Source organism: Eurytemora carolleeae, unplaced genomic scaffold (genome assembly GCF_000591075.1).
Source record: "Eurytemora carolleeae unplaced genomic scaffold, Eaff_2.0 scaffold780, whole genome shotgun sequence".
NCBI classification, from domain to species: Eukaryota; Metazoa; Arthropoda; class Copepoda; order Calanoida; family Temoridae; genus Eurytemora; species Eurytemora carolleeae.
In genome coordinates, this window is record NW_019396668.1 from 136,178 (window position 1) to 158,606 (window position 22,429).

Sequence of the window (22,429 nt, forward strand, 5' to 3'; positions counted from 1 at the left end):
AATTCTATAAATATGACTATCTGAAGGTTGAATTCTATAAATATGACTATCTGAAGGTTGAATTCTATAAATATGACTATCTGAAGGTTGAATTCCATAATTATAACTATCTGAAGGTTGAATTCTATAAATATGACTATCTGAAGGTTTAATTCTATAGATATATGACTTTCTAAAGATTCTATAAATATGACTATCTGAAGGTTGAAAGATTGAAAGACAAGTCGTATTTTAGCTTCAAACTGTGTTTAATTATGATAGTTTTTCCATTGTTTCCTAAGGAAAAAAATGCGCAAATTCCATTTATCTATGATATTTATATATGAAAAAAATCGAATGAAAATAATCTTCTTTAAATAAATAAATAATCCGTAATTGATCAGACAAAAGTTTGAAGGCACCACTGTTCATTCATTGAAATTATATTTACAGTCCTTTAAATCTATTAAGAATTCAGAACTCGGTGGAGGTATATATAAATATATTATTAGATAACTATAAAGCTTCTCAGTTTTCATATTTATTAATATATTATTAGATAGATATATTCTTACTTGCAGACTAGTTCTCCAATCATCTCATAATAATCACAAGAACCACCATTCAAACAGAAACTAGGAATTGGACACTCTGACGCCTTTCGTATTAGACCTGAAAATAAACATTGTAAACTTGACATCCACTGTAAACTAGAAAATTGGTTTTGGAAACCCTTGGTAAAGTAAAATTCCCTTAACTTTCCCGTAAAGTGGTTGTAAATAATTAATATAGATCCTTAAATTAAAAGTGTCCCTGCAATGGATATCGATATCAAGAGATCAGAATAAAGAGTATCCAACAAATAAAAAAAGTTCCCTGTAGCTCCGATGTGGTAACGGAACAATAGGTTTAACATGTCTGTGTTGAAACATATTTTATATATTCCGCGGCGTGCTTGGTCCCAAATATTTTATATATTCCACTGCGTGCTTGGTTCCAAATATTTTATATATTCCGCGGCGTGCTTGGCTCCAAATATTCTATATATTTCGCGGCGTGATTGGTTCCAAATATTCTATATAATCCGCGGCGTGCTTGGTTCCAAATATTCTATATATTCCGCGGTGTGCTTGGTTCCAAATAAAGATCTATTGTGTGGATTAGAAATACTAGATGTGGAGAGTCTCCATTGACATGAGAATATTAATCGTCTTTGAGCTTTCATTGAAAAAGTTCAGACCAAAGGATGAGCGATGAGCTTTCTAAATTGTGGCCTAACCTCGTATATTGTTACTTTAAAAGAGATTTCACCTAAAGATAATAAATACCCTACAAACACAAAGCAGAGTTAAATCCGGATAAAAGCCGATTATTTTAAAACCAGAAACCGGATTAAAACCGTGTACAAAAAACGTTTTTAAGATGGTTTTACTGAGTGTTTTAAGACATCAAAAACAGGTTTTTAAATGGTTTAAAATCTTCTTTTTTTAAGAATAAAGTTGAGTTAAAATCGTTTTTTAACGGTGTGTTATTATCCGAGTATTTTAAAACGGATTTAATCCGTGTGTCATTACACTAATACCAGTTTTTTAAATGGTTTAAAATGGTATTTTTTATACTCGTTTTATATAACACCACTTAAAAACGCTTTACGAAGTTAAGCACCCAGGTTTTAGAGGTTTAATATCAGTTTTTTTTTAATACAGAAATAACCAGTTTAAAATAAAACTGATTTAAACTGGTTAAAAGACATCTTTATTTTGGTATAACATGAGAAAGTAGCGTTAGACACATCTGAACCCCTTAAAGAATAGAATTATAGTGTTCCTCCGAATTATTCTAGAGGATTTTCTAGGATTGTGTACTTTGTACTTTTCAAGAACTTCTACCCTTTCCTCCGAAGGTTGGAGATAAGATAAGGAATCTGAAACTAGAATTCAACCAAGCCTTCACATTTATTAGTCAGGGGCATTTACAGATATTCATCCAGGGGGTCGGGGAGGCTAAGAATCACAATTCCACCCTTAACAGGAATGGCTCCCCACCCCCTTTCCATGTAAGTCCATGTGTTTCTATTTACAAATATGTAAACTTCTGATGTTTTTAGGGACAAATTTATATGTTTTGGGTTTTTATAGACGAATATATATTTTCTAATTTTTCTATAGACGAATATGTATGTTTTGGGTTTCTATAAGAAGAATATATATGTTCTAAGGTTTCTATAAGAAGAATATATATGTTCTAAGGTTTCTCAAGACGAATATATGTATTCTAAGGTATCTCTTGACAAAAATATATGTTCTAAGGTTTCTCAAGACGGATATATGTATTCTAATGTATCTCTTGACGAAAATATATGTTCTAAGGTTTCTCAAGACGAATATATGTATTCTAATGTATCTCTTGACGAATATATGTTCTAAGGTTTCTCAAGACGAATATATATGTGTTCTAAGGTATCTCTTGACGAATATATATGTTCTAAGGTTTCTCTAGATGAATATATATGTTCTAAGGTTTCTCAAGACAAAAATATATGTTCTAAGGTATCTCTTGACGAATATATGTGTCCTAAAAGGTTTCTTTAGATGAATATGTGTTTTTTAAGGTTTTTCTAAACGAATATATGTGTTCTAAGGTTACTCTAGACGAATATATATGTTCTAAGGCTTCTTTACACGAATATATGTGTTCTAAGGTTTCTCTAGATGAATATGTGTTCTTTAAGGTTTTTCTTAACGAATATATGTGTTCTAAGGTATCTCTAGACGAATATATATGTGCTAAGGTTTCTCTTGACGAATATATGTTTTCTAATGTATCTCTAGACGAATATATATGTTCTAAGGTTTCTCTTGACGAATATGTGTTTTTTAAAGTTTTTCTAGACGAATATATATGTTCTAAGGTTTCTCTAGACGAATATATGTGTTACAAGGTTTCTCTAAAAGAATATATATTTTCTAAGGTATCTCTTGACGAATATATGTATTCTAATGTATCTCTAGACGAATATATATGTTCTAAGGTATCTCTTGACGAATATATATGTTCTAAGGTATCTCTTGACGAATATAATATGTTCTAAGAAAAATGAAATTGTTTATGTGACAAAATATATACTCATTACAAAATATTCATAGAAAATGTCTTTTATGTATGCAGTGAGACCATTATAAATAATTTATGCTAATAAACCGAGAAAATGCTTAAGATATTCCATTCGCACCAATTATGATATTGCCCTCTCTTATAATTCGAATAATGCTTGACATAACATATTGTTACACATGCTACGGTGGTAGGCGATTAAATCAATTTAATGAAGACGACTTTCGAATTCAATTTTGATTTATATTAAGCTTTTAAATAGCACATGGAAGCACAAAAACATGGAAACAAAGAGAAGTTGATAATTAAACAAATCTTCTCTAAAATTACTTGTAAGCTAAGAACTCGAAAAAAGCTTGTTAACAATTAAAACTCACATGAAAAAGTCGTCTTCATTTTATTGATATAATAGCTTACCACCGTTTAAGTTATTAATAAAGTTTTTTTTCTTTTTAGAAAAATTTTATGAAACGAAAAACTGAAATTATTCCGTTGTTTGATGATTATCATGTGGTAAAAATATTATATCCCTTCATTGCCCTGTAGAATTGAATAATCATTTTACATACAGGGTTACCTTCAAAGGATGAGACTACAGAGACGATTTTATGGAATTTATACTGTCTGTTTCCTTATATTCATGACACCCTGTAACTAACTTCTGTCTTTCTTTGCCAAAACATTCGATAAAACAATTCAAGGCCATATTCAGGACCGAAGAGTTATTTTAAACTTTGAATCGTCATATTTCAAGTGGTTCAAGTCGTCTTTACCGTCGCATCCTTTGTAACCCTGTAGCAATGGGCATACGGCCAAATTATTTTAAAAGTCCGTGGATCAATGTGCTTATTAAATTAAGTTTTAAAAAAAAAATCGGATGGAAGTAGACATTAAAGTCGAACGTTTTTCTATGTTTCTTTCTCATATGAAATGAGGGGGGGGGAGACAATTGTCAGAAACTGTTAGAAATGTAGCATAATTTCTTCCGAAAATTGCGAAGAAGAAGACGACTTTCAAAACTGTGTAGCACAAGAATTATTTTCTAATGTTATACCGGACCTGCTTGTCTGACAACGACTAGAGAAGAGGAGAGCGAGGATCCAACAAGATTACTCGCCTACACAACAAGATGGATAAACCTTATTTAATAAAGAAAGATTGGGAATAAAAAAGAAACATAAAAGAAGACGACATTTTGAAATATATTACCTGACAAGTGTATGTTCCTGCGTCTGAAGCTGACATTCTACTAATGAGTAAACGAGAACGCTTTCTAGAATATATTTGGATTAAAAATTAAAATTACAGGGTTACCAACACAGATGAGATTTCAGAGACTATAGTACGGAACTTATTGTTATCTGTTAATAATATTATTATCTGTTTTCTTTTTTTATGATTCCTTCCATGCTGAATTAACTTGTTTTTTGCCCAATCATTAAAATCTATAAAAAGACCAAAGGTTACATTTAACTCATCCTTTGCAGGTAACCCTGTTTGCTTGTTTTCAAGAATAATAAATGAAGATAGTCTAACGGATTTAAATGGTTTTTTCTATTTGCCTAAAAGATACTACAGACCTAATTTCAAGTGACCCTTCATTTGAAGACATGCCAGCCCTTTAAACCTTTGTATAATCATTTCCAGCTTCCAGGTTAAACATATTTAATCAAGTAATCTGGTTTCTCTATTTTAGGGACTTGCGGATCTAAACTGCAGGGACAATGTCAAAATTCATTAAGTTTGTAGAAAGAGAAACGACGATATCTTCATCATTTTTACTCCGTGGAGGTTTAAAGGGTACTGGGATTCGGACATGCTACTGTATAAAGGGACCGGCAATGTATGGTAGTTCAACGGATAATGTAGAGTTGTAGAGAAAGAATTTAGTATTCATTTGAGACATATTGAACGTTTTAATAATGTATAATTACTGAGTTTGAGTGCATTTGGATGGTTTCGTCTTGTTCTTAGGTATCTCTAGACGAATATATATGTTCTAAGGTTTCTCTAGACGAATATATGTGTTACAAGGTTTCTCTAAAAGAATATATATGTTCTAAGGTATCTCTTGACGAATATATGTTAGATCTCTAGACGAATATATATGTTCTAAGGTATCTCTTGACGAATATATATGTTCTAAGGTATCTCTAGACAAATATAAATGTTCTAAGGTTTCTCTAGACGAATATATGTGTTACAATGTATAATTACTGAGTTTGAGTGCATTTAGATGGTTTCGTCTTGAGAATCGATTTTTAAAAATTTATTAAATAACAATGACAAAATTTAATGCACCATTAAACAAATTATATGTTTAGGAAAATGTTGACTCCTATATAAGAAGTCTTATTCAGTTATTTGTTTCTCTAATGTCTCATTGTTCACAAACGTTGCAGATTTCCCAAAAAAATGAAAAGAGGACATTAGAATAATTTGAAGAAATCTGCGAACAAATTCGTAAAGAATAAAAAATTATTATGATGATGAAAAAGAAATAATTGATTCTAACTTTGATTTATTGTCAAATTTCTATTGAGAAATATGCTCCTAAACATTTAATTAGCTTATTGTCGATTTTTTTTTTACTTTTTTGTAGTCGTTATTTAATAATTTGAAAAAAAATCGACTCTAAAAATGTTCCACCCAAAAGGATGATTAATTGAACGTCGGCTTTGCACTCAAACTGAATAATCATACATCATTAAACGTTTTATATGTCTCAAATGAATCCTAAAAATTTTTCTCCACAATGCTACATTCTCCGTTCAACTACCATACATTATCGGTCACTCCCTTTAGATGCATAGAGTCACTTGAATTTGTGATTGTGACTGTAATATTACTAAAGATTGTTTTATATTTTGCTAACTTAAATGTAAACATGTTTGCTTACTTTTTGGTTTGAATGTGTACATTTTGTGAGGGATTTAGTTTCCTTGAATCCTTGAACCATGATATTGCAGGAGGAGGGTGCAGAGGTCCGGAGAGTTTACATTTTAGTTTTAAACTCCTCCCAGATCTAACTGTTCGGGACGGAAGAGGCTTCACAGACGGAACACTCACTGAAATAAAAATCATAAAAAATCAGGAATAATCTTTTTATACTTTCTGTTTGTCTGTAGATATATACATCCATAAAACTCCAAAACTTCTTATTCGATCTCGGGCCAAAATCTTAAGATGAAGAAGAATATAAGAAATAAAATTACAGCTTCTATAAATCATGAATGTAAGAAGAAAATGTGTACAGTTGTCTCTCAAGTTTTAAACTTCGTGTTGTCTTTGTAACAGAAATTTAAAATCTTCGATTAAAACTAAATAAATAGGGTAAAAACTTGTTCAAATTTTGTAGAAAATAAAAAAAAACTGTTCGTTTCTAATTAAGAATATTTACATTTTTGAAAAAATATTCTATAAAGCAGCTTTTTAAAGCCTTCGGAAGAAAGATCTATCTTTTGAGTCAGAATCAGCAAATTCTTTACTTATATAAAGTTGTAATCTCTGTTTTTCCGATCATAACTCAGCAACCCCTGGACAGATTTGCCTCACATTTTGATTGGGGTACTCGGGAGAACCACGGGAATGTTCTTAGCTTGGTTTTGATATTCTAAATTGAGTGGGTGGACATAAATAGTGAAAATTTAATTTGCCGGTAAAATCGTTTAAGTGCGGGTAAACGGCGGGAATAACTTTTAGTAACCTGGGCAGCGCTGGGTTCCCAAGCTAGTTTCTTTTTAAAGTTTTGCTATCCTGTGTTCTTTACGTTAGATATTTTAAATTTTATAGAGAAATAATAAACTTTCATGATGCATATTTAATTTAAAAAATCAATAAGTTTTAAAGTGTCTGTCTCACATATGCATTTAAGCATGTTCATTGAATTGAATAATTTTGCATCGTGTGTAAAAAAACATAATATAAACAATAAACAGTGTACTGCACTTCTGAAAATTATTTATTAATCAATAATCTGGAATAATAAATATACAGAATACGAAAAGAGAACTGCAGAAACATGCACAATGCACGTCTTGGTAATAAAAAGAATATCATCATATCCATAAGAATTTTTAAAAATGGAAAAAACGATAATTTACGATATGTTTAGTTAAAAATTAAAATATATACATTGTACAGCAGAATATATTCTAAATTGTAGTTTACGATATGTTTAGTTAAAAATTGAAATATATACAGTGTACAGCAGAATATATTCTAAATTGTACAGTTTTCAATATGCTTAGTTATAATTATATACAGCTAATTTTACAGGGAAGTTAAGGAAATTTTTTTCAGCAAGGGTTCCCAAGACCAATTTTGCCTACTAAACATCCAGAGCGCATCGAGAGATATTTGTAGGCAAATTTTATCGTCTTTTGAGGTGCAAATGCGTTAATTCTTTCACGAAAACTTCGCCGAGCGGGTCGTTATTTTACTTAATTGTTCCCAAGGGACGATAAGTAACTTAATGCCCCTCTGTTTGGGGAATCATAGGTCGGTAATGTTGGTCAAAAAGCGGTGAAAATATACACAGTATACAAAATATACTCTAAACTGTATAGTTTACAATATGTTTAATTAGAATATATATACAGTCTACAGAATATACTCTAAATTGTACAGTCTACAATATGTTTAGTTAAAATATATACAGTGTACAGAATATACTCTAAATTGTATAGTTTACAATATGTTTAGTTAAAATATATACAGTGTACAGTATACAGAATATACTCTAAATTGTACAGTTTACAATATGTTTAGTTAAAATATATACAGTGTACAGTATACAGAATATACTCTAAATTGTACAGTTTACGATATTTTGAGCTAAAATTTTCTGTGATAAAAAATATTGATGGGTTGAAGATGATTGACTTAATGAAGCCCTGAATAGCGGGTAGTAAAGTAAAAAGTGTGCGAGGGACCAAATATTGAATATCAAATATATTTTCATATCTGACATTTCCTTACTTTCATTTTAAATCGGAGTTGAAAATTTAAACGTTTTACAGGGTGTACAATGTACTGTGTACAGTGTATCTGCAGTGTACCAAGCAAGGATGTAATGCAAGGCAAGTTATTTCAGAAGTGTACGCATCTTTTGTACTGCAGTGTACTGTCTCTGGGCGGTAATGTAAACACAAGACGGATGTCGATGCCTGACATGGGATCCATCTTTCACATAAAAAAATCAATGAAATATTCTGGTCAAAGGAAACTATTATGTGAATTATCAAAATTATCAAAATTTAATACTTTTAACCTCCTCGGATACTAAACGAAAACTGAAACATCTATTCTTGTTTACAAATTCCGCCCAGAGAGAACTGGTTTCAATATGTACGCAGAGTATACGCGACAGCAATGAACTGTCCTTGCATTACAACCTTGGTACCAAGGAACTATATACAGGGACGACCAACCCAGATATACGCAAATTGTGTTCTGTCCTCTGTGGGAGGAATGTAAACAAACCCAGTGCCCCCACAGAAGTTGAAGGGAAAGGACATACAGCTCTGATGTGATATTACAGTCCAACAAAAAACAAGTTAATATATCAAGTTAGAGCGAATACTTATGATTTTTGGCTTTCTGGTCAATATGGAAAATACAATAGCAATATATTCTTATTCTTTTTTTCTCTCAAAAATGATGCGCTGCCCCTGAATTCTTTGTTTTGATCTCCTCCCACTGCAGTACACAGATTTGACGCATGAGATATGGTGGTTCCTGGTCTATATATTCCTTGAACCTAACTAAGCTTTCGGTGTGTACTGCAGTGATGTGCAGTTCTCTGACCTAATACATAATAGGTTTGGAGGAGAGTGATGTACTATGTTCGTATACATTTCTCAGAGTGTCTTAACCTAAACTCTTTTTACATTTTTCCCATCAGATGTCCAAAAATAATGATTTTTCTCCTATCAAGATTTGAGAACAATTAAATTGATAAGTTTAACAGGGTGTTCTGAAAAAAAATCGAATTTCCTCAAAAATTTCAGCAAATTTTGTCCAGCCTTTTGGCCAGCTATAGCTAACATAAATATATCTATATATACATATAGATATAGATATATAGATATATAGATATATATATATGTGTGTATATCAACTAAGAGCTTTATTTTAAAGATAAAGGGTGTTAAATCTGATAGATTAAAGTTATAACAACTTCTTAAGATCTCAGTCCATATCAAAGCAAACTTCATTTTGAAAAGAATATTATACTTAATGTTTCAAGTACGTCTTATATATAAAGTAGCAATCTCTGTTTGGTTAGAAGTTCGACCATGACTCATTAAAACTGAACCGATTTGCCTCAAATTTTGATTGAGGTACTCGGTATACCCACGGGAATGTTCTTAAACTGGTTTTAAAATTCTAAGCTGGGTGGGTTGACTTTAAAAAGAAAAACTCCAAACAAAGCTAGGTTTTCAAGCTGGTATCTGGATAAAGTAGTAATCTCTGTTTATTTGTTAATTGAGTTGACTTTTCTAGGGTAAACTAAGTTTCCAGGTAAAGCTGGGTTCCCAAGGTAGACTTACTTTTTTATTAAAACCTAACTTGGGACCCCAGCTTTCAATGTAGTTTTTGGATAAAACAGTTGTAATGCCTGACCGAGAAATTGTGCTTTAAAAACCTCTTTAAAAACACGGAGAAAAAAACTTTTCTAATAATGAACTGTTTACAATTGTTAAGCTTGGTGTAGTTTATCTATAAATAAAGAAATTAAGTCACAAATTATCACAACCTAAAATTTTCAATCCAAATATCTTTTCAATCTAATGTGTTAGTCCTTCAATTCTGTTCTATCAAAACCCATGCAGTTGTTTCAAATATCAACGGTTTACCCCATCAGAATGCAAAGATTTAGAATTTAGATTATTTGAGTTTGTGGCATTAAGACTCTATTCCTTTGCTATTTCTGTGGGTTGGTTTGTTAGTTTGGTTGAAAACGGCTGAACCGATCAAACCCAAATATTTTGTGAAACCTAAAGACTCGAGGGTTTGATAACCAGTCAGGATTAAAATATTAATCCAAATATAGTGTTGGTTTCATTAATTTTAAAATCAACAAAAAAATAAGAATATTTCTTTTTTTGTTATTTTTTTGTAAGATGAAAACATGGTCCCAGGTAAAGCAACATTTAAAAATGTCTTTTTTACTAGAAAGATGGACGTTAGGCCACCTTAAACAAAAAATATATTTACAAATACATTGTTCTATTGGTTGCATTCTTGTCTTAAAAGTTAAAATACGAGATATATTCCTTCTTCTATTCAACAAATTCAATTCAAACACAACAAAACAAATGTCAAACAAGTTTTTACTAAACCAAAATCCGGGAAAGACAGGAACATATCAAAACTCATTTATTTGACCTACATAGCTAGCAGGAAACCAGACTTTAGTTTTATTCATAGAAATTTTAAAACCTTTATTATATAAACATACAAATAAAGCTGGGCATTATAATTGTCTGTTTTCAGACATTCAGAGCCGAATTTAAAGAATTTGAGCGGAGTTCACATTTGAGATTGTATTCAGTGTTTTGAGATCTGAGCCGACGCTAAACTGTAACCGGTTATGGGCGGTTCAGCGGCGCGGTGTAAATTCTTTAAATTCGGCATCAGGATTTTTATTTGACTTTCAAAGGACTCTTAAAAATCGATCTGAGATTGAGAAGTTCAAAATATCAAAATCGTATTTTTTAAAGTTTGCTTATATTACGCTATGCAGAATCCTGGACTCTGGCAGAAGATAAAAGATTGATCGAATGATGTTTCAAACGATCGAACTATTGGGTTTGCTTCGTTCAGATTATATATTCTATCAGGGTTAAAAACTTGTATAAATTAATATTAATAAAAATATGATGGAAAAGAACATTTTGAATTACATTTAACTTCGTAGATATTTTAGAGACAAAAATACATAATCATATTTAAAAAAAAAAAAATAAGGATACAAGTTCAAACAGAGAACTTTTTTTCTGATCTAAGTTCTCCTCTTTAGTCATCTAACACTCCTTGTAAAGCTTTTATTAAAATATTAATATAGTTATTATATCGTTAGACCTGAAAAGTTGGTCAAACCAAAATATATTTGGACCAACATCAACCCAAACCAAAATATATTTGAACCAACATCATCCCAAACAAAATATATTTGAACCAACATCAACCCAAGCCAAAACACATTTGGACCAACATCAACTCAAACCAAAATATATTTGGACCAACATCAACCCAAACCAAAATATATTTGAACCAACATCAACCCAAACCAAAATATATTTGAACCAACATCAACCCAAACCAAAAAATATTTGGACCAACATCATCCCAAACAAAATATATTTGGACCAACATCAACCCAAGCCAAAATATATTTGAACCAACATCATCCCAAACAAAATATATTTGAACCAACATCAACCCAAGCCAAAACATATTTGGACCAACATCAACTCAAACCAAAATATATTTGGACCAACATCAACCCAAACCAAAATATATTTTAACCAACATCAACCCAAACCAAAATATATTGGGACCAACATCAACCCAAACCAAAATATATTTGAACCAACATCAATCCAAACCAAAAAATATTTGGACCAACATCATCCCAAACAAAATATATTTGGACCAACATCAACCCAAACCAAAAAATCAACTAGAATCATTTTCCCAGATCTTGTATCTTTATAAAGAAAGCCTTGATGACTGGCTTGTTCCTTTACAGTGGTCTCACTATCCATTTCCTCCAGGGAAGTATTTAAAGAATTATCCAAGGATTTTTTGGGTTTTGGCCCCATTTTCGCCACAAGATTGGCGAAAGCCAGATTATATATAGAATCTTCCAGAATTCTATGAATGTACTTTAGAGGTTGAAAGTTGTGAAAAGAGCGCGGCAGGATGCGCTCTCCTGCTCCTGACTGAGACAGCTGACTCAGCTAAAATGATTTCTAAATTTTACAAAATTTGTTTATTAATTAACACAATTTTGTACATCAACTCCATTAGATTAAACGACAGTGAGTTAGGCGCAATATATGCAAGTTGTTGATGAAAAACAAGTTTTCATCATTAACTTATGCAGATGGGGTTTACTGCTTCGATAACTAAACAAATATGTATTTTTTTCTTCAATAAAAGTAAAAGTGTGGTGAACTTTTCCCAAATTTGGGTTAATTCTGATATATTCAAAATGGTTTAGAAAATGTATTATTTAGCATGTTCTCCCTGTAGGCTAATTTATGTAAAATATCAGGGGAGACATGTCAACAAACTAGAAGGGTAAAATTACTCATCAGGTTTAAAACTAGGACATATAGACGGACCTGAGTTTGAAAATCCGCTCACACAGAATTTAGAATATCAACTCGGAAAACCGATAGCGTCAAGTTACAATCCTTAAACCCTGTTTTAAACCTCAAGCTTGGTAAAGAAAACTTAAACATCTGAAAACCTTTAGACCTCGTCAAAAAGAAAACACTAAACCTAAAACTAAAAAAACAATTTATGTTTAACTCTGGGCAAATTATTTCAATATTTTAGTGGTAAGTTCCATTCAGAATCTCGAGATCAAGACCTTTATTGTCATACCCTGTGGGGATACCTTGCTGAGATAATCTGCATTTTTACCAATATATAAAACATATATTATAATCTAGTCTATGTAAAGGAATTGAGTCGTAGCCACAAACTCAAATTTGTTAATCACAATATCTTTGCAAGCAGATAATGTAAACCTTTGATATTTAAAACATAGATTATTTTATCTATAAGAATTCAAATTTTGAAATATCTAAGGTCTACAACATTGAATTGAAAAAATATAAATATATAGGGATTAGAAGTCGTTGTTTGTGGCAAAGACTCAATTCCTTTATTTGCACTAAAGATATATCGCGAGAATGTCTTTAGTTCTTAACAATTATATGTCATTATGTAATTTAATACTGCATTCAAATTGTTTAATGTATATTTATATCTATATCTATCAATATAAAATATAAATATATAAATATTGTATTTCTTAAGGGTTTGTGATTTTGTTTGTTTGTATCTGATAAACGTCAAAAACCGGAACTGATCGGGCCCAATATTTTAACCCCTTTATCTTTGCAACCTGATGGTGTAAAGCTGTGATAGTTCAAACTTAGATTATTTAACATAACTGAATTTAAAATTTCAAATATCAAAGGTCTCTGCATTGGGTTGCAAAGATATAGAGATTAGAAAATAAGAGTTTGTGACAAAAACTCATTTCCTTTTAGTGGATTTTCCTGTTTACATTGATGGTAAGATGATAAGCTAAATTGTACCTAGAAAANGGACCCCTAGCCTGTCTAAGCCACAGTGCTCGGCCCAGAAAGTGTCTTAACCTAACCTAACCCTAAATAAATACTAATTTAATTATTTTTCTGGATCTACAAAATTCAATCCCCTCTCTCTGTTTTGGAATTTTACGGGGCATTTGCGCACAACATAAAATGGCAAATGCCTAAAGGATTAAGCACTCTATATACTCCTCGCACTCACACTTGCAACTGAGGTAATTTGTGTAGCGTTGATCCTATATTCCATACTGCAGTAAACATAACAATCAGAGCACAAAATTTTTCATTAGTTTTAATAGGTATACATATAAGCATTTAACAAATCATAATAATCTTCGACAAAAACACAATTTTTATTAACCCTATCACGGTTAGGGGAGGTGTTTCCCCCCCCCCTGTGGTTTTGTTCTAAATCTATATATAAATTTGGCTTGTCTGTCTGTTTGTTTGTATCTGATAAACGTCAAAAACCGGAACTGATCGGGCCCAATATTTTAACCCCTTTATCTTTGCAACCTGATGGTGTAAAGCTGTGATAGTTCAAACTTAGATTATTTAACATAACTGAATTTAAAATTTCAAATATCAAAGGTCTCTGCATTGGGTTGCAAAGATATAGAGATTAGAAAATAAGAGTTTGTGACAAAAACTCATTTCCTTTTAGTGGATTTTCCTGTTTACATTGATGGTAAGATGATAAGCTAAATTGTACCTAGAAAAAAGATGCACGAAACAATACATAGTTCTCTCTAATAGTTCTCCTTAAATCTATTTAATTGAAATTCATAGAAACAATACTATACATAGTTTAAATATCAATAAACACAATAATTTTTCTATCCTTTATTCTATCAATTCCTTGGTTTCTTTAGTTTCTTTTCAAACATTTGTCAAAAAATGTGTTTATTGGATTAATTTAAATATTTTACAAAATGCAAATGTGAATTACATCAAAGGCATTTCTCGGTATGAGAAACCTGAGAAACAGGGTGTCTAAAAATATTTGAAACTTTATAGATTTAAAATTCTAATATCTATTTTAATGCTAGACAAAAATTGATTAGAAAAGTAATTATAGTTTTGAAGAAAAAAAATTTTAATTTGTGAAATTTTTTGGACACCCTGTAGGTGCAGCAGATGTATTTTGTCGGTTAACCGGCCCAGGCACTCTCTAGACAGACTATAGGGCACCTTGCACTAGACTCATACACAACACACACACACACACACACACAGTACAGACAGCCATACCATAGGTCTGATAGTTGTCTATATAGCTGGACTGTACACTTACAACTTTTTACGAATAAATGCCAGAAAAAGAATATGAGATTTTCAAGTCGTCTTTACTGTCTAATCCTTTGTGGACAATCCAGCACATTAGTAAAGGAGGCATTTTCCATTTAATGTTGTGCGCAAGCCGCAAATGCCCCGTAAAATTCCAAACCAGAGAGAGGGGGATTGAATTTTGTAGATCCAGAAAAATAATATCTGTGGGATAAGTTTTATATACTTTACTTTATTATTTAAACTTACGGAGTTTTATATACTTTACTTTATTATTTAAACTTACGGTGTTTTATATACTTTACTTTATTATTTAACCTTATCCGCTGACAAAAAGTACAAAAGAGAAAGAGCGATAAATTTTTATTAAATAAGTTAAATATTGATGAAAAGCCAAAGCTTGCAGGGACAAGGATTGTTAAATCAACGTATCCGATATATGCAGAAGCGGATACAGGACAGTGCCCTCCCCCCACCCTGGAATTCATATTTTCTATGTTTAACCATTGTATTTACAATGTTTTAGTTCGCAATAATTTCTAAATATAACATAAGTACATTACAATAAGAAAATAAACGATATTTATAGAATGATTCCAGTGTTATTAATATTTTCAGATAAAACTAAATTGAGCATATGATTTATTTAGAAACATTTCTATTTGATAAAAATACTATTTATAAAGTGCCCCAAGTTGTTCAGAAAAAAATAGAAAATACATATTCATATACAGGATGACCCACAAAGGATAAGACTTTAAAGACAACCTTAAAGTATAGACAATCAAGACTAGAGGAGCTAAGAGGTCACAAAGTCGTAGCAGTAATGTTGCATAGATTTGACCTTCACCTTCTAGTTAACATTGTCATGAACGATTTTCTTCAAAATTATATTTTGGGACTCGGTACAACCACGGGAAGTGTGTTACTATGTGTGTAGCTTGTAAGCTTGTAAATGCCCACCCTTACCCGTATACTTTTTCACACCCTCCTTACCTTATTCATGATTTATCATCATTGTTTTGTTTAAAATGTACACTGTGCAGTGTACATCCATCTATTTTTTTACAATTCTTATTCGCTTACAATGGTCCAACCAATCAAAACAACCAACTCTAGTTAGGCGGGTCCAAACTACATAGTAAATTGTGATTTTTTATTTGTATTATCTCGTGCTTTGTAGTTGAATAAAAATATGAATGAATGAAGCTTCAAAGCTTGGAAAACTCAATTCTACAGCAGGCAGATTAAAATTGTACTTTGATTATCAAATAGAATGGAAACAAAAGAATTTGAAGAAAAAAATGTAAAAAATTTTTTAAACTTTGACAATTTTGAAAAAAGAAACATGCAGAGTGCAGACTGATTTTTATCAATTGATCTTGACATAGTTTTTATCTTAGACATTTCTATCAGAATTTTCAAAAAGTTGAATGAAATCTAAATCTGATAAAATCATGTTATCAACCTCCATCATGAACAGAGGTTGGAACTTCTGTGAGTAGTATTGCTAATCTTGAACGCTTGATCTTGATATCCAATGTGAGCAATTCTAAATTCGAGGATATATGCTTGATTCACAACATCTAATCCGTAAGTCAGTTCACAAGATGGAGATCAATTCTTGATCCTGAGATTCACAACATCTAATAAGTCGACAGTTCACAAGATGGAGATCAATTCTTGATCCCAAGATTAACAACATCTAATCCGTAGGTCAGTTCACAAGATGGAGATCAATTCTTGATCCCGAGATTCACAACATCTAATAAGTCGTCAGTTCACAAGATGGAGATCAATTCTTGATCCCGAGATTCACAACATCTAATAAGTCGTCAGTTCACAAGATGGAGATCAATTCTTGATCCCAAGATTAACAACATCTATTCCGTAGGTCAGATCACAAGATCGAGATCAATTCTTGATCCCGAGATTCACAACATCTAATCCGTAGGTCAGTTTACAAGATCGAGATCAATTCTTGATCCAGAGATTCACAACATTAAAGTCCTGATTTCGAATAAGATTATTGATAAAGTACAAAAAAGAAAAATCTATAAAAAAATAAGGCTAGCCATGCTGTGTTTAAGAGACACCCTGTATTCAAAATGAAACGGTTTTTGGGGGTCACCTTGATAAATTTATTAATTCTTATCTAATTCTAAGATCACAAAAAGGAAAATTGCAAACATTTAGCATACTATTGTGTTGTAGTAAATGCAAACAACTCACAAAAGTTAGATAATATTGTGTAAAACCTTGAAGATTTTTTATTAAAATGATTGCATTGAAAGCAAATATTTACAAAAAGCAATGACCTCCTCAAATTATATCAATATATTAAAAATGGATAAAATGTATTAAAAGTTTTATTACTTTGAAAATGTACTCTCTTGCTTTTTAATTAATTAAAATTAATTTTTCATTAAATTTTGTTTCATGTTTGAATTTGAATTGAGTGGAAGCGATCAAGTGCTTTCCTCAAAGAAAATATCAACACTTTTATGCATTAAAGTTGTATACTTAATTTCCTTTAGCATCAAAAAGAATTTTGCAGATTTTGAAAATGTGCAGAATTATGGGAAGTGGGAGGGAAGACGAGGATATTTATTATAAAGATCGGTGTTTTATATACTTTACTTTATTATTTAACCAAAAATCCGCGAATTATTTTTGTTTTGTTTTACGATGTACACAAAGAGAACATGTTCACAACTAATTTAGAAGATGGGCGCGAAGCGCCCTCTAAGGCTAGAAAGAAGGGCGCGAAGCGCCTTGAATTTCTAGTCTATATTTAAATTTGGCTTGTCTTCTTGTTTGTTTGTATCCAATAAACGTCAAAACGGCTGAACCGATCGGGCCCAAATTTTTTGTGGGACATCTAAGGACCCCAGGGAAGGTTTATGAATGGTCAAAATTTTAAAAATTTGTGTTTAAAAGTTTTTTATTTTTGAAAAATTTTGAAAATGCGCAAAAAAATATTATGAAATCCGCAAACTTTTTTTGATTTTGTTTTATACTGTACAAAGAGAAGAAATTCAGAGATAAAGCCACAATTAAAAGTTGAAAAAGAAGATGGTCGCGAAGCGCCCTAAAAGCCTAGTAACTTAAAAACAGCTTACATTGGAACACTAAAACTTCTTCACTTTTTCAACATCATAGTTGTGAACAAATTTAGCAAAAATTTTGTTGTTATTCACAGGTTTGGGTGGAGAGTGGTCAAACGTCGGGTCGGTGTTTAAGAAAAGTCAGAAATGGTTAATAACTTTTTTATTAATTAAGCTACAGGATTAAGACTTATATATTTGAAAAGACCTTGAAAAATAGATAAAGTAACAATTGTCATGTGTTAATATTTGTTAAAAGTAAAAATAAATATTTTTGAACATTTTAAAAATCCTCTCTTACACCCTAACCATTAAAGTTAGAGGTAGAATTTTTTTAATGAGCAGGCCTTTAAAAGTTGGACTAGGGACATGTATCACACTCCTCTATCTCAACTGTAAGGGCAAAATCATAGGGGGGGGGGGTGAGCCCCCCCATATATATCAGACAAAAATAGCCCAATCGGAAAAGGGGTTAATAATAATAAGTAAATTATTAAATGAGTTTTAAATGAAAAGAAGTTTAAAGTTCAATGTTTATAGAATTAATAATTTAAATATAAATAATAACTATTTATATCACTGTTATTTTGGTTCGCAGTTTTATAAAGTTTTTGGACAGAAATTTTCTATTTATCGAGAAGGCTCTTTTAGATTTAATTTTGTCCCGAGCTTTAGCGATGGACAAAATGTTTTGGAAAAATCCGAAATATTTTGGAGAAAATCCGGGAACTAATCAAAACTTAAAAGTACACGTGCTATATATAATACAGCTAATTTAACATTATAGCACGATGATTACTTTATAGCACGTGCATTATGAAATTCACAATGAAGTGATTAATAATGACAAAGTACACTATAGTTTCATAGAAATATTTATCATTCAACAGCAGTGCACCCATTTAACGTATAATGCATGCCTTGCATTGTTTATAAAATGCATATTTTTTATTGCATAAAATTTAGGCCAGTGTCAGCAGAATTTAGGAGATATTACAACAACTTTATTTTCTGATTCGTACTTTTTTATTTTTTTTGTAGAAAAAAAAGAAAAGCATAATTCTGTGAGAAATGTTTAGCAGTCTCAAAGCTGTTCAAAATTGAAATAAAACATTCTTTACTTAAAGCTTCTCACTATCCATTTATCTATCTATTTATTTATCTAGCTATCTATCTATCTATTTATCTATGTACTTAAGATAAATAAACGCAACTATCTATTCTCCACGTGCTTCTATAAAACATTTATAAAATCAACATTGGAGTTTTTATTTAATATGGGGGGGGGGGGAGTTACCATTTTGAAAATCCCTTTTATTTGGAAGCTGATTGTGTATTTGACAATAAAAACGAAGAGTATTTGATCGAGATCAATGCTTGATCCTCTCATTTTCTTAATCTCGAGACTAACCTAATCCTGTGCTTGTATCCCTGAAAAGTGTTTTAACCAATTAGAGTCGGGAATCAGAAGCCGGGAATTTTGAAATTTTGCGCGCCAGTTAAGATTAATATATAGAAACGGAAGGGACTCTCTAATTTTGAAAAAATGGTTTTTTGATTTTTCTGTATATTATATCCAAAAAAAGTGGATTAAGTAAGAAAATAAAAGTGTCCACATTGGATATTTGTATTAAGTAGTCGGTATCCCATTATAAAATTCACAGCTCTGAACAGATTATGTTTTAAATATCAAAGGCTAAATATATCGGGTTGCAAAGATATAGGGATTAAAATATCAGAGTTTGTGGCAAGAACTTAGTTCCTTTTTACAAATACCAAAAACTACAAATAAAAATATCCGCATTATGAAAATCTGTAATTGTCAACAATTTTTCTGCTTTGTTTAGATATCCTTTTACATATAATTCACCATATCTATCATTTTCCTGTTATATTATATAGTTTAACATTGCAGTATGCAGTATCAGTGCAATTTCTAATATCATTAGTAGACATAAATATGTTTGTACTTTCCTCTCTACATGCTGTCAGGAAACAAGGATAAAATTAGAAAAGAAAGAAAAGGATTCAGAAGTTTACGAAAAATTTCGGCCATTAATACGTTTCCTCTGATCCGTCCGTTCCTTTGAGTATCAATATATATAGAATAACCTAATATATAGATGTATATGAAATATACAATACAAAATATAGATATATAATTAACTAGCTTGGGAACCCAGCTTTGCATGGAAACTAAGTTTTGTCGATCTTCTAAACATAAAATGTTCAACACAACGGTTTCAACGAGCTCCCCAAGCAAATTTTAAGCAAATCGGTGGAGGAGTTTATTATTTATGAACAAACAAGCACAGAAATATATTATCTGTATTTATGAAGAAGTCATCTCTGTTTGTTTCGATGTCCTATTACAACTCAGGAACCCTCAAATTTTGATTGATTGATTTAAAATTTTAAGCTGGTAAGGTCCACTTTTCCAGGGGAAATTTAGTAACCAGTCAAAGCTGGGTTTCTAAGCTTGTGTAAAGATATATAAATTGCGAAAGGTAGATTTATAAACTCTTCACTTTGATTAAGTAGTTTTTGATCATCTGCTTTTCTTGCTTAAATATGGCAGAATGAATGGCTTTAAAATGTAGGAAATATCGAGAAGGTAAATCAGGAAAAAGAGAAGATTAAAGAATTTCATGAAGTATCTGTATCTGTATCTGTATCTATAATATAAAAAATGTATACATATAAATATTAAGAGATTTTTTTAAAACCTTCCCTTGGGTCATCTGAGATTGGTTCGGCCGTTTTAATGTCATGTATGTAATGTATATATGTAAATATATATATATATATATATATATATAAAGAGGAAGTATATCTATATACCGGAACGACTGGGTCAACTAATTATCAGATGAAACTTACCGCACCCAGCAGTTCCCGGACAGAAAGTTTTCAAAATAGCTTTCCGACTTTTCTCCTTTACTTGCTCCGGTACAGCAACTGCTGCGTATCTTCCTGCAGAAATCTTTTTCACAAATAAAAGGTATTTTCGTCCTGTTCGGACATTAAAGGGAACTGGGGGGCAAGCATTACCCCTGAGCTCCGCCCTACCAGAGGGTCCTTGTTCTGTCTGAAATAGAAGGCGTATATGCCCATGGAGTTGGGAGCTAACCCGACCTCTCACAACCTTCACAACTTTAAAGGATACAAAATAAAGTCCTTTGTAGGTGTTTGTTCTCGACACCATCACTCCTTCAATCACTACAGGAGATAACAGGAGTTTATCCTCTAGCAGGAGTTCTTTAACACTTCTCACATACTCGTAATTAACAGGGAGTCCGTTGGGAAGAGTTGTCTGCGAGGATATCTGACATCTATGAAGGGGAGGGTTTAAACTCAATCCATGTGTCCAGAGTTTCTCTGGTCGCTTAGTTGGACTCACTGTAGTAGAGGGAGGGAGAGAGGGTCTTGACCTACGCCTATGCTGGTCCCACCTCCCTGGTTCACTAACCACGCCTCCTGCCAGGAGGAGTAGGAGGAGGAGGCGTATTCTAGAAAACATGTTTCAGTCCGGAGCTGGATTAGTTTCATGTCCTAACTCCATGCCTGATATTGACTAAATGAGAGCTTCCTCTAGAGATATCTGTAACCACTGTAGAGGGCTAGAGGGGGGAGCTCGGATCCCGGCAAGAAAACTAACGCATGCGTGGGTTCACAGGGGGGAAGATGGGGAAAAGGGGGGAACCTATTCCCCATCTTGTATTTTCTCTCTCTCCTCCTATACACACACGCATACTCAAAACACGCAGACTACTCTCCTTAGATTACGTTGAAGTATGGCGCTATGCCAGCTTATCCTCCGTACACTCACACACACTCACTTTTCATACTTACACTTGCACACAATCACTTTTCATAATTACACTCACACACACTCACTTTGCATACTTACACTTGCACACACTCACTTTTCATACTTACACTTGCACACACTCACTTTTCATAATTACACTCACACACACTCACTTTTCATACTTACACTTACACACACTCACTTTTCAAACTTACACTCGCACACACGCACTTTTCATAATTACACTCACACACACTCACTTTTTTATAATTACACTCACACTCACTTTTCATTATTACACTCACACACACTCACTTTTCATAATTACACTCACCCCCACTCACTTTTCATACTTACACTCACACACAGGCACTTATCATAATTACACTCACACACACTCACTTTTCATACTTCTCACACACACACCCCTTCCCCCCCCCCCTCCCGCTTACCCCCTATCTCCATCTTCTCTAAACGTTACCGATTTTAAACTGCTTTAACTTGTTTATAAAAACTCGTTAAATAAATAAGAATATTAAAGGACTAATAATCAGAAAAGTATTCATTTCTTTTTGATTTTTAAATATTTATTTAATAGAATTAACAAAAGTAGATTAAATACTTTTCCCACCATGTTTCACATTCCTGGAATAGTTTCTCTCTACAATCTAATTCTTATTTACACATTTATTCAAAGACAAGTCTAAACATCTTCCTGAATATGTCCTGGCATGTTTTTTAATGTAATAATGTAATAAATGTTTATTTTTTTA

The 22,429-nt window shown here is 31.8% G+C and overlaps 1 protein-coding gene across 1 annotated transcript in view; it reads right to left on the reverse strand.

The window, feature by feature from the left end:
* Positions 1-21,590, reverse strand: part of LOC111707144 (protein vein) — a 29,661-nt gene extending 8,071 nt beyond the window's left edge. The window contains exons 1-5 of the mRNA XM_023480172.1: positions 20,726-21,590; positions 5,993-6,161; positions 4,303-4,366; positions 4,153-4,210; positions 555-651 (exon numbers count right to left, since the gene is read on the reverse strand). Of these exons, the coding sequence (XP_023335940.1) occupies positions 555-651; positions 4,153-4,210; positions 4,303-4,366; positions 5,993-6,161; positions 20,726-21,365 (1,028 nt within the window). The 5' untranslated portion in view covers positions 21,366-21,590. The remainder of the gene's footprint in view (positions 1-554; positions 652-4,152; positions 4,211-4,302; positions 4,367-5,992; positions 6,162-20,725) is intronic.
* Between the last annotated feature and the right edge of the window lie 839 nt (positions 21,591-22,429).